Here is a 14,993-nt window from a genome sequence, read left to right as displayed (position 1 = left end):
TAGGTTCCACTGTCTTACTTCAACTATAACAAACACCATACAAAAACACCGGTTATCGTTATAGTTACGGTTAAAGTTAGGTGGTGCAACTCAGCCTTAGACTCTATGAGCCATTGTCATGCAGAAGCTCATAGGTTACAATACTAAGTGAAGTCTAACATCAGGCCTTTCCGATGTGATTATGATGAAGAAAAATTTATTAGGTTAGAACAAAAGTTATACAAGTACATCAGCTGTGCCTTGAGTTGTGACAGAAGCTGTTTAAAACATACTATAACATGTAGGTCTATTATGAGTGTTCTTTTAGTAGAACAAATGATACGAAACAATAGAAATTAGGTTATCGTGTATCAGTGTTAAGTGACATTTGGATTTGAGATCTGATTAAAAGATAACACACTACTGCTATCATAGAAACTTAGATTCTAATCTCCTTGAAAATCCCCGAGGGATAACCCGTGACCAGCTCGTGGCTATCTCAATAGACAATAACCTTTTCAAATGTTGTGGCCGTTGTGGGGTTTTCCAAAGTTTGAAGCTCATTTTGGAATATACAATTTGAATTTGCGGTATGATGCTTCGATTGTATGATTAGGCATACCAACCTAATTAATGTATTGAGTTCATTTTCTGTGGTCTAATTTAATAGGATCAGTTACTTTTTTCTGCTTGTCATATCTTCATGACCCAAACTTCTTTCTTATGTGCCAGTTCGAAGCGTAAAACAAATGAATAAATGATAATTGACTTGGGCTGAGTTGCACCACCTAATTTCGATCGCAATTATTAACGATAACCGGTATTTTTGTATGAAGTTTGACAGATTTTTGACGCTTGTCAAAGTTAAAGTAAGATGGTGCAACCCAGCCTTATTAAGACAAGTGATGAGCTGTTAGCTGTCTAAGCTGAAGAGATATAGACGATATGACAAATGACGAATTCGATTGATTTGTAGTGATACGAAAGTTGATTCATAGGTAAGTAGTTGACAGATACGAGATTGATAAAACAATACATCTCTTAATGAATCATATTAATAAAAGCACTGTGATTTTCAGTGTTAAGGACGCAAATGTGTGTACTTTAGATCTACGAATATCACTATCTTTGTTGACTCTTTGATTTCAAAGTTAAATAGTTAACTCTATTGGAGAAAAAGAGAGAGTAAAAACGCCTTTTAAAAGCCTATTCGCAGTAAATATTATGGCCTAAAAGAAGAAAGCGACAACTAGTCATAGGTAGGTACAAAGAGTTTGGTTTAGAAATAACAATGTCCTGCCTCTAGGAAGTAGAATCGTAGATAAAAGATAATAAGATCAAGAACTTTGAATCAATCTATAAAGGCGATCTATCAATCAACATTTTAATAATGAATTTGACAAATTGAGACTCATCTATTTCTATTAGTTATTGAAAATTTTGATTCAATAGACAACGTTGAAAAATAACTGTAGTAACAGGAACAGTAACTAATGAACGTATTTTATTTGAAAAGCATAAAAATGAAATAGAAACGTTATAGGCACATATTTCTATTGGGCATTGTTGCAGCAGTTTAAACATGTCTCTTAAAGTTTATGTCGCAGTAGAATATTGCATTGTTGAAAGTAAACAACTGCTGGCTTGACCACCTTTATGTAACCATAAAAACAAGAAATAGTAAATCATATCATAGTGACCCATAGAAAGGAGGCTAATCTACATAAGGTGTTATGTTATGCCAATGAGATGGCAAAAATGGAGGCGGAATAGTGTGTTATAGTGTTTTTATTATAACAAATTAGGAATCTCGTAAATAACATCTACGAGTTAGAAATTAAATACCTGGATGTTGTTCTTCTACGGTTTGACCTAGTAAGAAGAAAGAAAGTAAAAATCTTTATTTGACAACTAAAAAAACACAAACATATTCATCAACAGAGAAAAACAAAAATGTTGTCAAAAAGGTCACCCACTCTTTCCTTCTTTTTTTATTTTTCTTTCACTCAGTACAGTCCTCTCAACTTAAGCTGAGAATTGCATTTGTGTGAGTGCACACCGATAGTTTAGAGTGGCAATCGGCTTGAAGCGTGGCGCGTCCCGCGCATGGTTTATTATAGCAAGCGGCCTGAAGCGCGGCGCGTCCGCCACGCACCGCTTCCTTGTCGCTCACATACTTCACTTCACCCCCGGTACTGGTAGCAGATACGTGTAATTTTATGTAATTGTGTTCCAAATATTAGTGAAATGGCTCCTACTGTAAGTGAATTTCCTGTACGAAATCCATTAAGCAGCCAAGTGAAAGAAATTTTATGCAAATTGAATACGTATTTTAAAGGTGTGAACGAAAAGTTTTTAGTCTGTTTTTATTTTGTAATTTTATAAAGTTTGTCTTTTTGTTGTATTTTGTAAGGCTGGCTGGACGCCCTCTCTATAAACGGTGCTCGCAGAATATCAGCGTCGAGGTACTTCGTGCCTTGGCATATGCTGAGCGAGGACCTGTTTTTATTTATTTAAAAGGATGTGTCAAGTGTCGTTACATCGGCCCAATTGGTAGCAAGTGTTTTATATACTTCCTTTTAATAAAAAAATATTTTTATTTGTATGTGTTTTACTAACGGTACTTTTGGCGATCACTCACACAAATGCAATTCTCAGCTTAAGTTGAGAGGACTGTATCATCTCTTGACGTTCTCTTGACATGTTTGTTACTGCCAAGACACTGATTTTCAGTGGGTATCTAGTAGGTACAACCACAGTACAACCAAGGGTAGCTGTGTAAAGCATGATATCACATTTCTTTATTTTAAACACGGTGCAGTGATGTTATAAAGAAACTCGAATTAGACAGTGGTTTTTCCGGTTTCGGATACTATCCGGTAATCGAACCTAGGACTTCCAAATGAAGAGACCTAAACACTAAATCACGGAGGTTTTGATGATTTTTTATGATGACACCTTTTGTTTTGTTTGCAAAAAACTGAATGAATTTATCGAAGAAAACTACACTTGATCACTTGAGCCTGTCAGCACTGGCTTCTGTCGTGCAATTCGTTTATCTTTTGATGTTTTCTAATTTGATGTGTGATAATTTTATTTACTCGAGAAGTTTGTTTTATACTACTTATTATTTGTTTAGGTAAAACTCGTGTGCATAATGTTCTGAATTTTTGGCATTAGGTATATGGATATTGGTATTAGTAGTTTCTAGTTTGTTTAAATACTTTTTTTTTGTTAAATTGAACCTCTAGTTTCAAAGTAATGAAAATGTATGTAGGCAGGATAGCAATCAAAATGTAACTTCATAGTAGTAGTAATAAAAAACTCATCAAACATTCTGTGAAAAAAACGGTTACACAATGCAAAGAAACCATAATTCCATTTTAATTGTAGCTGTAATTGTTGTAGTGTAAGTATTTACGCGCATGCGTGCGGTGCGTGTGAATAACTTGGTATACGTACTGAGGTATGCTGACGGGGACATCGGCAACTTCCTTTCCTTGGGCGGCGTGCTGTACACGAAGGCCGGGTTCACGCACCCCCTCGGCTGGTGGGGGCACGTGTCCCCCTCCGAACCCCTCCTAATCCGTCTATGCCCCACGATATCAGTCACAGATTTCGCCGACTCCGACTTCCCGATCCCCTTCAACTTCTTCTTCCCCTTATCCGGACTATGGATATGCAGAAGCGCGGCCGCTTTCGGCGGAATCTTCTCCGGCACCAAAAACTCCTTAGATTTCTGCTTCTTATTAGTAAACAAATCACTGAACTTTGACTTTTCCACTTTTTTCGGACGCTGCGGCTTCAGATTCAGATCGATGTCACCGCTCTTCCTCCGCTGCTTCACCTCCGGCTTTTTCCTGGCCATGGCTGGCGTGGTGGCCTTGTAGGTGCCGTCGAGGCCTTTGTACGCGTCGTACTCCTTGTCACTCCAGATCTGTGTGGCGAAGACAACGGTGTTCCGCTTTATCTTGTCAATGTCGTCCGCAGGTTCCTCGTCCTTGGTGGTCCGCCAGCGGTTGCCGATCAGTCGCAGCGAGGCGCGGACCGACCGGGAGCGTCGCAGCCCTCCTTGCTCCCTCTTGAACTTGTCGAGGAGGGTCTCCATAGCCCTGCGAGGGGTAGGGGGGCTCGGGCCCTGGGCATTGCACGTCACTCGACTGCGCGCACTCTATTCACTCGAACGATAGTTACGTGAGTCTCCGACGTTCACTCATAGCGGTGTCGCTGCGTTGAATGCGGGCTGGTGTTATGGTGAGGTTAGTTGGTAGGGCTTCGGTACAAGCTCGCAGTGCCCGGTCGTGCTCAACGGTGCGTCAGCATCAGTACTGATCTCGTTTGCACAATCGTTTTGATTTGATAACTTATCTGATACGACTGTTTGGAGTACGCACGGCATCACAGATTTGTTTGTTGTGACGTAGCGTAATAAAGTATTGAGGACGAATTCGTGTGTGCGATTTCGTGCTTATTAGATATATACTGTGTGCGGATTAGGTATAGTGTGAGTTTCTTGCGTAACTATTTCAGTCAATTTGTAAAAAAAAACGCAAGGTTTTCTCTAATAGCCGTTATATTTTGTTAAACACATAATCAGCCCTAGTCCTACTAAGTCCAGTAAGTTCGCTCCCTGGCTTAAATAACGAAACTACTCATTAATGAAAAATCTCTTAGATGAATTAGGTACATTTTTAACATCATAAAACCGATCAATATTAATCACAGCACGCACGAAGTGGCCCCATGCGCTTTAGTCGATCACCTTGCACCGGTATTATGACGAACATAATTACTTTAAAGCATAACGATCTAATTCGGATAATTTTAATAACCAGTAAGTTTAAATTAGAAATGCTATAATTTAGTATTGGTCGACTCGAAGTATTAATCAAAATCAAATTGCTTGAACGATTATGATTATTGCCTTCTCAGCTAAAGGCAAGGTTTTAAAGGCTAAAATGTACCTACGTGCATATACTTAGTGCGACGAATAATAGTCCAAGATAAGAGATTTTTAGTTCAAAAGGCATACTCGAACCTCTGAAAAAGATATAGCGGGAAAATGATTCTACTGATTAGTCAGCTAGCACATCAGATTTTACAATTTGTAGTAAAATCACCTATTGAAAGTACATAGCATATTAAAGAATGTTAGGATGTTATACATAGTGTATAGCTTAATATGACGTCGTTTGTATAGATAATACTTAATTACTTGATGGCTTGCGCCACCAAGGGTAATGAAAAATACTTAGAAATTAATAAAAGGGGACGATTAATTTTACTGATTATATTCATATTATTATGCTGATTGCTGATAAGTGACATTTGAAAAGAGTTTTAAATAATTAATAGTTCAACTAGCTTATTGAACGGACCATTCAATAACTTCATTCTTTGTTTGGTAAATAAGGTCAACACAGAAGGATAAACGATTTTCCTACGAAAACGAGGAAAGTTGGAAATGTGATGGGAAAAGACTGTCCCAATATCGAGTACCTATCTCAATGGTGACTGACTGATATAGTGATCTATCAACGCCGCACAGGCCGGACGGACGGACGGATTGGGCTGAAATTTGGCATGCAGGTAGATGTTAAGACATAGGCATCCTCAAAGAAAGGATTTTGATCAATTCTACCCCCAAGGAGATAAAATAGGGGATGAAAGTTTGTATGAAACTTTGTCAATTTTAAACTGATCGGAATACTTTTTAACGCGAGCGAAGCCGCGGGCAAAAGCTAGTTTCCAATAAAACCCACGCTTTTTTATTTGTTGGCGGATTGGCGTGGTGTCAGGGCGTGCGATTGGTCGCGCCAACGCTCGCCATACAATCGTCCGGCTGTTCACGCTTGATGTATGAGCGCACCGATATTAGGGCTGGAACTCAAATAAAAACAGTTTTTTTGAGTTGCATTTTTGAGAAAGATAAAATTAAAATTATTTTTTCTACATACAGAACAAGGCAACTTCGCACTTGATGTTACTTGAGTACATATCTGCCCTGTAAGATAGATATCATTTTTTTACTAAAATGTTATAATTTTGTTACCTATTTTTATTTATTAATCGTCAAATTGACACGCAATTATTTATTAATTAACCGACAGAGTTTTACTCGTATATGTAATATTTCATCATATTCATTTAGTATTTAATTGCTGTTTACACCTATTTTACTGTTAATTAAAGCGTTAGGAAACTAATAAAATATCAATTAGACGAATACATTGAAACCGTAAATTTGATCAAAAATAGCTTCTGATAATGTTATTTTATTTAAATCTGCAACCATTTTAATTATAGGGCACTTGATTGAAAAGTTTGTAGACAGCTTTGAACGAAGCGTTCTTCAGGAAAGTCGAGATCAATTTACGGTGCTAGAGTAGATTGATTCTATCAACAAAATTACAGGTTAAAGAAAACTAGCGATTAAATAGAAATGAGCCGAGGTAGACTGAAAATCATCAATAAATATTTAAGATTAGTTTCTAAATGAAAGATTAATGAATTTGAAAAACAATCATTCATTTTAAATACAATATTAATTACTTGAATGATAGGTTCATGTTTAAGCTAATTGCTTCTCAATCAGCGGCCTATAAAATATTAATTGTTTTAGAAAACGAAAAACAAATAAGTTGCGTGCGTGCGTAGTGTCAGTGCCCACAGCGATAGTTTATTGGAGCTTTTAAAGTATTGTTTTGGGTTTATCAATGCATATTGCAAAATGGACGCCGGGCATTAGCAACTCACTTATCACTCTAGAGGAAATGCGTACCACAAGAACGTATAGTTTACTAATTACAATAATTAGGAGATTTAATAGCCTCATTCCGTGACGGATACATTTGGAATCACAAACGGAACCGTTATGGTAATGTACAAAACGTTGTACATTTGAGAACTAGTTTGCATCAAGTAATTAAAGTGAGTAGCTAGAAATTTAGTGCCAGTTGACCTGCATCTGTAACTGTACTGACCTTCAGCTCATATTTGTTTGTATTTTGCATTTTTTTATAAATACGGATTTCATAACTTGCAAGTGGCAGCCCTAGACCAAGCGTCACAGTGACTTGCGCTCCGATCGATCAATTGGCTAAATTATTAGACAATGTCGGTTTGGTGTTACACTCATGAAATACATAAGAAACGCGTTTATGTTATGTAATACTCGTACCATGTTCAACATTCTTGGAATATTTGTGCACTACTTGGATGGTATATTACCTATGCTTCTCTAGTTTATTTACTTACTATAGAACTTCTGGTACATAATAAATCTAGGTGTTTTTAGCCCGGATGTCATAAAAGGTACTATACGAAAAATATAATAAGAACATCTGAGGTGGAATTGTGTAAAGCAATCGTAATCATTTGACAGTTCATAACGTACGATTATTCTGTCAACCGCTTTGTTTAACTGACTTTATCGTACGTTAGGGGGCGTCCATTAATTACGTGAGACAATTTTGGCTATTTTTTAACCACCCCGCCCCCCTTGGTGAGATTTCATGAGATTTTGCAAGACCCCCTCCCCCACCCCCTAATCTCACGTGAGATTTTCTAAAATGCCTATTTGCAATGTTAATGAGACAATCCATGCTTCGAAAATATTCGATTTTATAAAACAAAAAATTAACTTTTAGTACAATTTTTAACTATTAGTTTACATTTTGTTAATATTTAAGCATTGGTAGCAAACTGCGGATCTAATAACTGGGCCTGTGTTCACAAAGGTCTGTTTGTTGTGGAAAAAAATTACGTGATATTTCTCGACCCCCCCCCTATCCCCCACGTGAGATTAAGTAAGGTTTTTCTGGACCCCCTCCCCCCCCTAAAAGTCTCACGTAATTAATGGACGCCCCCTTATGAACTGTCAAATGATTAAGATTGCTTTACACAATTCCACCTCAGGCCTCTCCAACCCTTCTGGCTAGCGTGAAGAGTGGCCAAATGCTCCATATACGAGTATGGTAAGCTAGAGACCCTCTGGTCGTGCAGAGTCGTGCAACAGTGGAGTCTAATTGCCCATGATGATTAATAATGATGATAAGGTGTTATCAATGGGAGAGAAATGTCAGTATTTGATGCATTGGAAATTTTGCTTTGTTATCTAAAGTTAGCTTGTTTGTGTTGAACGCAAAACCCGCAAAACAGTGGCTTACCGGAACGAATAAAAATCGTAGAAAAAAGGAATTCGCATGGCACACAGTCAGCCTACATACAACGCCAGGATTTTGCGCCAAAGCCATTTGCTGAAACTGAAACAATCTCGAAATTCAGGGAGTCCAATTTCACATCCGCGGGATTTCGCGCCCACACGCCTGTTACTTTTTAATTTAACGTGATTTTTGAGGCGGTTTGCAGTTTTATTGCGAAACTATGAAATCCTTTCGTTTATTGTTTATTTCGTGGTGGAAAATTAATAAACCTACTGAGAAACCTAAGGAGAAACTGGACAAATAAGACCAAAAAATTCCAACGCCAACTGACCACACATGGGTTGGTAGGAGTAAAGAAAAGTCAACGCAAAACCTAATTAAAACTAGGTAATTTTAGTTGAAGAAAGAATTTGCTATGTTTAGAATGATGGAATTTAAACAGAATAAAGTACCAATAATTACTTTCAGCGACAATGCAGAAATTTGCTTCTAGAACAAAACTTTCCGGAATAATCCTTTCTCGGTCCTTTATTTATTCAGGAGAGTCAACATCATTAAAAATACTCGGAATGCAATGTTCCATACAATATTGTCGTTTACCAAGCAACTTCAGCGGGGTTACTCCGACAACGTTATCCGAAGTTTCGAATGTTGCCATCTCTCTCACGCAAAGCAAGATTCTAGCATGAGTGTCAGAGACAGATGGAGCCGAAACTACATAAATAGAGTTTTAGAGTAGCCCTCCAAAGCGCAGTGCAAGCTCGAATTCCAATTTTGTATTTTCATTGTACTGTACAACTTCCTGTAAGTTTGATGTAGTCAACTCTTGGACCACTTCAAGCAATATAAATGATTGCTCAAACTTAAACATAAAGTTAAACTGCAAATTTTACACTTGAAGGCAGCTTTTAAGTGTAAACTTAGCGGTTTGAGTGTTGCTAGTGCAGTTGGCTGAAAATCTTGACTGAGTTGTAATCAAAATATTACAGAACAGTTTAAATCATTGAGCTTTTTTCAGCACCTTGTATTGACCAGTAATGTCACTTCTTTACAATTCGTTTCACAAATTAATTGATCTCTAATTTATTGATTGTTTGAATAATCATCATTCTTTTGAGATCTTCTCTTTATCAAGTAGGTGGTAACGTTGAATCAACTCCTTTTAGGTGAAAGTCGTAAAAAATTGTTTAAAATCTCTTTTTCAGTTTTATATCGGCTTTTACAATAATTAGTATTGTGTTACGTCAGATTTACTGATACGTTTAGAAATAATAGTAAATAATAAAAGTATCATTACGTTTGTACCGATAAAATTTTGCATGCATGTCACTATATCGCTGTTTGCACGCAAGTATTTTTTTCCTTTGCGATTTATAATAAAAGTTAATACAATTACGAATTGATACGAACAAAATGCATTGAATTAAAATAGTGTTACAGTGTTTTGAATAGTGTCGTGTGAAGGTTAGTTAAGTCAACAATGTTGTCTACATTCACATTTTTATTGTTTTCATAGGTAACTTTTGGAAAAACGGCAATTAAAAAAAGTATATCGATTTTCTACAGCATCCATCATTCCAAAAACACTTGTATTTCTGTTTTGTTAGCTCCTTTTAACTAGTTTAATTGCAACTTGCCCGGACTAAATTATGGTCGTCTTATCTTCATAAATTGTAGTTATTAAAAGCATTCATGCCATATTAAGAGGGCAATTTGTCATAGCTACGCACGTCAGTCATAAATACATCACTAGGGTTCAAATGCAACTTATGGAAACTGTTGCAGATCATTGCCGCTTTGGAATTTTACAAGGATCATCATCATAAGCCTTTAGAAGTACATTGGATACAGACTTCTCACATAGAACGTCACAGCAAGTGGCTCTAGTCTAGGCCCTTTGCATCTAGCGGCCTCCAAGCTTCATCCAGGTCATTTGGTCCACTGGGTGGGACGTCTATCCACTCTGCGTCTTCAAATCTGTGGTTTCCTTCTCGGGAACCTTTCTTTCCCAAAGGATGTCAGAGTTAGTTCAACGTGCTCGAGAACCTTTCTTTCCCAAAAGGTGTCAGTTCAACGAGAGATATGCCTACTGCCACTTCAATTTGGCAATTCAATTAGCCATATCGATATCTAGTTTTTATTTCCAAGATGATGAAGAGAAGATATTCCTAAAGTTTCTGGCAGCAGTCTGCGGTTAGGTCCTAGGAGCGTGCCCAGGGGAGGAATAAGTCAAGTAGTAGAACATTGCAGTCTCTTAGGGATACTCGTACATTCTTTAAAGCCTTTGAAACATACTTAGCTGATGTTAGTGCACCACGTGAACGTGACGTGACATTTCCATGGAAATTTACGACATGCGTCTACGTGGCTGGGCTTAAATTAGCCATTGAAATTTTGAACTAGTAATCCACTTAGAATTATCGATGACATTTCAAATTAACATACAAAACATTTCCACACGCGGATTTCATTGTGGATGGTCACGCTTTCCTGGCCGTATTTAACCATTGTTAACCGGGTTGGCAACCGAACCAAATTACTGTGATTTTGACATATTATCGTAGCTATTTATAGGTGCTTAAAACGTGACACTAACTAAATACTTAACCGGTAAATAGTGTTATCTATCAGGCTGTTGATCGAAGCTATCAGGAATGGTTTTAAGATTTCAGTTGGAAATTAAATTAGTTCCTAGATTGGCACACTATAGAAGTAGGTAACTAGGTAGGTACTTTCAAAAACCACACTGCACAGAAAATTAACAAAAAAGAAGGTTTTTTGTTAAGTTTTTACGATTGTACTTATTAGTAAATAATACAATTAGGAAGAAATTTAGTACTTAGTATCAATTAGAGCAGAGGTTGTAAATAACTCAGAGAATTTACGCAGAGATATCACGTTACGATTTCAAAAATATCATTGAGATAGATTCTCACTCTTTCAACAGCGCATATTATAAATTGTGCAAAGATAAAACCCTGCAAGCAATATTCTCTATTTAAAAGAACTCCGCTTACAAAGTGCGCTCTTGTGTTTATCCTGTTGAAGTCGGGTTATGTTCTCAAAGGACTGATCATAGGGTTGCCAGAACACTTTATGTTTTAAAAACCAACTAACCAACCTATATTATGTTAAAAAAGAAACAAAAAAAAGACGTGTATAGAGTGGGGTAAAAATTAATTACAAAAGTTATTCAGTAGAAAATAGCTCCTAGAAAACTTCGAAAAATACGAGAATGAGAAAAGACGTTTGAGCCAGTATTAGAAATAACATTTCACGAACGCTTTCTATTCTTTCAATTTAAATACGTATCAGTTACTGCAAAATTAGAACCAAGCTAGTTAATGCAAAATTTGCCGAATTTTCTTATAATTTATTGTATAATTTAAATATGACACGATTTAAAGTAGCCCCACAACCTATGTTTAAAAAAAATCTTTGAAAAAGTTGCGTTAAAAGATCTAAAGATTCTTAAATATTCTATGAAAGATCAACTTACAAGATGCAATCTACACCTTTAAAAATAGTTACCTTATTAAAAAAATTAAGACCGGATAGCACTTAAACATAGTGAAGCGTTCTTCGTAATAAAGACAAAGAAGAAAGATCATGCGTAAAAAAAAATTCATTCACAAATTTCTTTGTCCCTCAAATTCTTGGGTCAGGTAGCAGGTGCACGCTCAAATGGGGCGTCCCCGACGGTTTCCGATGTTTTGTTCCCAGATATGCGTGGTGAACGATAATAATATTTGTGGACCCTAGTCTCTCGTAAATGCTGAAAGGTGATGCGTGTTCAAACTTGGAAGTTTTACGAAATATGTTTATGAAAAGTGAGGGAACTTTACGGTAAAGGATTCCAATGAATATATTTTTCACATTTTTGGAGAATTTTCGCACTAAAAACTCCAAAAGAAGAGAAATACTATTGGTACTCAATTTAGATGCTGCAAAATCGCGGCCGTTCGCTTGATTAGTATTATACAAATTCAATTGAAGAGGAAGAATTTATTTCAAAAAGTTTGATATTATGTATGAGGAACTGTGTAGGCGATTGAAATAGTAAGACACGGGTCTTAACGCGACATTTATTAATAAGGAGTACATAATGTAACTCATTAAAGAACGTCGCGTTAAGACCCGCGTCTTACTGTATTATTTTAGTTGAAATGGAACGCGAAAGCTTAAAATCTTATATGTGTAGACGATTTCTAGCATCAAATTTTTGCTATTTATAGTTATAACAGAGTGTCCATTGATCTGGATTTAAGCCAGTTTTTCTTAAATAACAGTTACTTAATAGTATCATCATCGAATGATCGATTAAAAGACGGATTATCAAATCTGTCTGCAGACTGCACACTATCTATTCAATTACTTTTTATTACTCTGTTGAACGCATGAAAGGAAGCTCTGTAGATAACCACCAACAAAAGCACCATTGTATACGGTCACGCGATACGTCCACTGTCCTAGATAACTTGATCTTTTAACGACACTTTTAATGATTTAAATTATTTTGAATTGAATTTTTTGAACGATAAAGCAGTGTCGTGTTTGTATTTCTGTTTGTCTATGAGTAGGTTTACGATAAGTTAGTATCATTTACAATAATTAAAACGGTACTATTATAAAATAGTTATGGTCTATTTTGAACTTATCAGATTAATTTAATATTTATAGCATCGTAAAGTATTTTGAGTTTCATCATTTCGTTTCAGCCAAATGACATCCACTGCTAGACAAAGGATTTATATAGCGACCGGTCCTGCGCTTCCCGCATCCAAGTTCTTCCAGTGACCTTCACCAGATCGTCGGTCCACGGGTAGTGTTTTTATTATAATTTCATTTAAAGCTGCTAGCTAATGAAGGTTTTCCCAGAATCTTGTATTCAGTAAGTTTATTTCACTTACAAATAACATTTCCCATCATGCACGACAGGCTTCCCCCTAATGGGGGAAAATAAAATATTGTCGATATTGTCAAGATAAATCGTTACATGATTGGTCTGTGGATGAAGTCTTATTAGATAGATAAAATATAATATTCTAGCCTTAAGGTATGTTTAACAGAATCGCGGCGATTAACCGACTAATTTAAACAGCTCACTATTAAAACACTTCGTAAAACTGGTTCTTAAGATAAGCTTGATGATATAAATAAACTACCTGATGCTCACGACTTTGCACGCGTTGAACCGCATTTTTATAAAATATGGCAATAGATAGATAATTTTAAACCAACGGAAATTGCGGAGGGATTCTAAAAATCCGAAATCTTGTATCATTTTTCTTACTTAGGGAAACGTTGTGAATAATCCTTTTATACCTACGTTCTACGTAATAATAACCCATGTAGCTACCAAACACTCAATTGATAGATGAGTTAGTAAACTATGCAAGTATACTCAATCATTTATTGGTTCCATTATGAACTTAAAAGCTAGAACATTATGAGCACTGAACCTGGTAGGTAGGTAATATAGATAATCGAGTTTTATTTATAGACCAGCTTTAAACGAATATCATTAAAGATAGATATTTTACTGCCGGTTAAGTGTCATCAAACTCTCATCGCCATACAAATCCCGTTTCCCTGACAATCACTAATTTGTCTTGTCGATTCTTGGGCTATCAAATTCTAATTCCGTGGAAAGTTTTTGGAAGTGCTTAAATTCGCGGTTTCGCTTCCGTTGGGACGGAATGGTAAATATCCAATCATGCTGTGATAGCTCTGGTGATTCAGTTTGGGTTACTACTTTTCTTTGGAATGTGTTTCCGATGTAGTAAGTTCAGTGCTAATTAAGGTTTCATGATCAGTGAGCCCAAACAACTTATCGATTAACACTTTTACTAAGGAAAATAAGGTCTTTAACTTCAATGCTATCTTGGATTTTGCTTGCAATAATTGGTTTCAGTTAAATATATACTTGAGGATTAGTTACTTTGGGATAAAAACGTGTTTTGACTTTTGATGTAGGTATAAACTTTCATAATTCGGAGGTTCTGGGAGCAGTTCTTTCCATGTGAGACTGAAAAGTATTAAAGACTTTGCATTTTTGCACTTCACCAAGCACATTTCAGGCATAAATCTGTTAGATTGTCAGAAAAGAAAGGGGTTCGTGCTTGCAGGGCACATCCGATTGAGCCATGTCAGACAACTGCGTCAACTCGTAAGCCTAACAAGTAATTTTTAAAAGTCCGATTTTGATTTGTACGAAGAATCAATCGGTGCACTTTCATACATCTCCACTCCATACTTCTTAACAGTCAGACCCAACTATCGGCCAACTAAAACTCGGTGGTCTGCGCCTAGGCTTACGATGGATAAATAAAGAAAAATAGGACGCGCTTCATAATGAAACTGCACTTGATCCGTGCACCTGAATCAGAGTTCAACACCGCTCTCGAAACTTTGCAAGCGAGACGCCTCTTGAACAAGCCTGTTGTCTCTTTAGTTCTATAATGAGCCTGCTCCTCGTAGCTCCACAACGGCTCTTATAAAATGCAAATTCTCCTACTGACCCGTCAACCTAGATTCGATAAGGGGTAGAATTATTGCTCTTCCGAGAGACAGTTCGCGAATAAATGCTTCGTCGGATGTCGTGTTTGGACACAGAAATATGGTCTTCTTTATTAAGATGTTTGGGAGATTGATGATTAGATGTTTCCTCAAATACCTACAAAGAAGGCAAAGTTTGCAAACTTTGAAGGTCAAGGATATGTCCGATTTTCATTACCTTTAAGGTATTTGTCTTCAGGCAACTGTATTTTATCCTTGTCTGGGATATCGTACAGACAAATAAATTCTGAAGATATATCTTTGGGTTTTTCATAAGCTTGACTAGCTTTG

At 36.6% G+C, this 14,993-nt stretch overlaps 1 protein-coding gene across 9 annotated transcripts in view; it reads right to left on the bottom strand.

Moving 5' to 3' along the window:
• Positions 1-14,993, bottom strand: part of wake (ankyrin repeat and fibronectin type III domain containing protein wide awake) — a 78,224-nt gene that overhangs the window by 35,929 nt on the left and 27,302 nt on the right. For 4 of the 9 annotated variants that reach the window (XM_028310859.1, XM_028310857.1, XM_028310864.1 and 1 more), the window contains exon 2: positions 3,442-4,222. The exons of 1 other annotated variant lie outside the window; for it this stretch is intronic. In XM_028310859.1, coding sequence (XP_028166660.1) covers positions 3,442-4,087 — 646 coding nt within the window. In that variant the 5' untranslated portion in view covers positions 4,088-4,222. Of the gene's footprint in view, positions 1-3,441; positions 4,357-14,993 lie in introns of all 9 variants that reach the window. 4 more of the 9 variants (XM_028310861.1, XM_028310862.1, XM_028310863.1 and 1 more) reach the window with 2 other exon arrangements.

This window comes from Ostrinia furnacalis, unplaced genomic scaffold (assembly GCF_004193835.3).
Source record: "Ostrinia furnacalis isolate ACB-3 unplaced genomic scaffold, ASM419383v2 OfSCF3133, whole genome shotgun sequence".
Taxonomy (NCBI): domain Eukaryota; kingdom Metazoa; phylum Arthropoda; class Insecta; order Lepidoptera; family Crambidae; genus Ostrinia; species Ostrinia furnacalis.
Note: the sequence above shows the minus strand (reverse complement) of the source record. Positions and strands in the feature narration are given on the sequence as shown.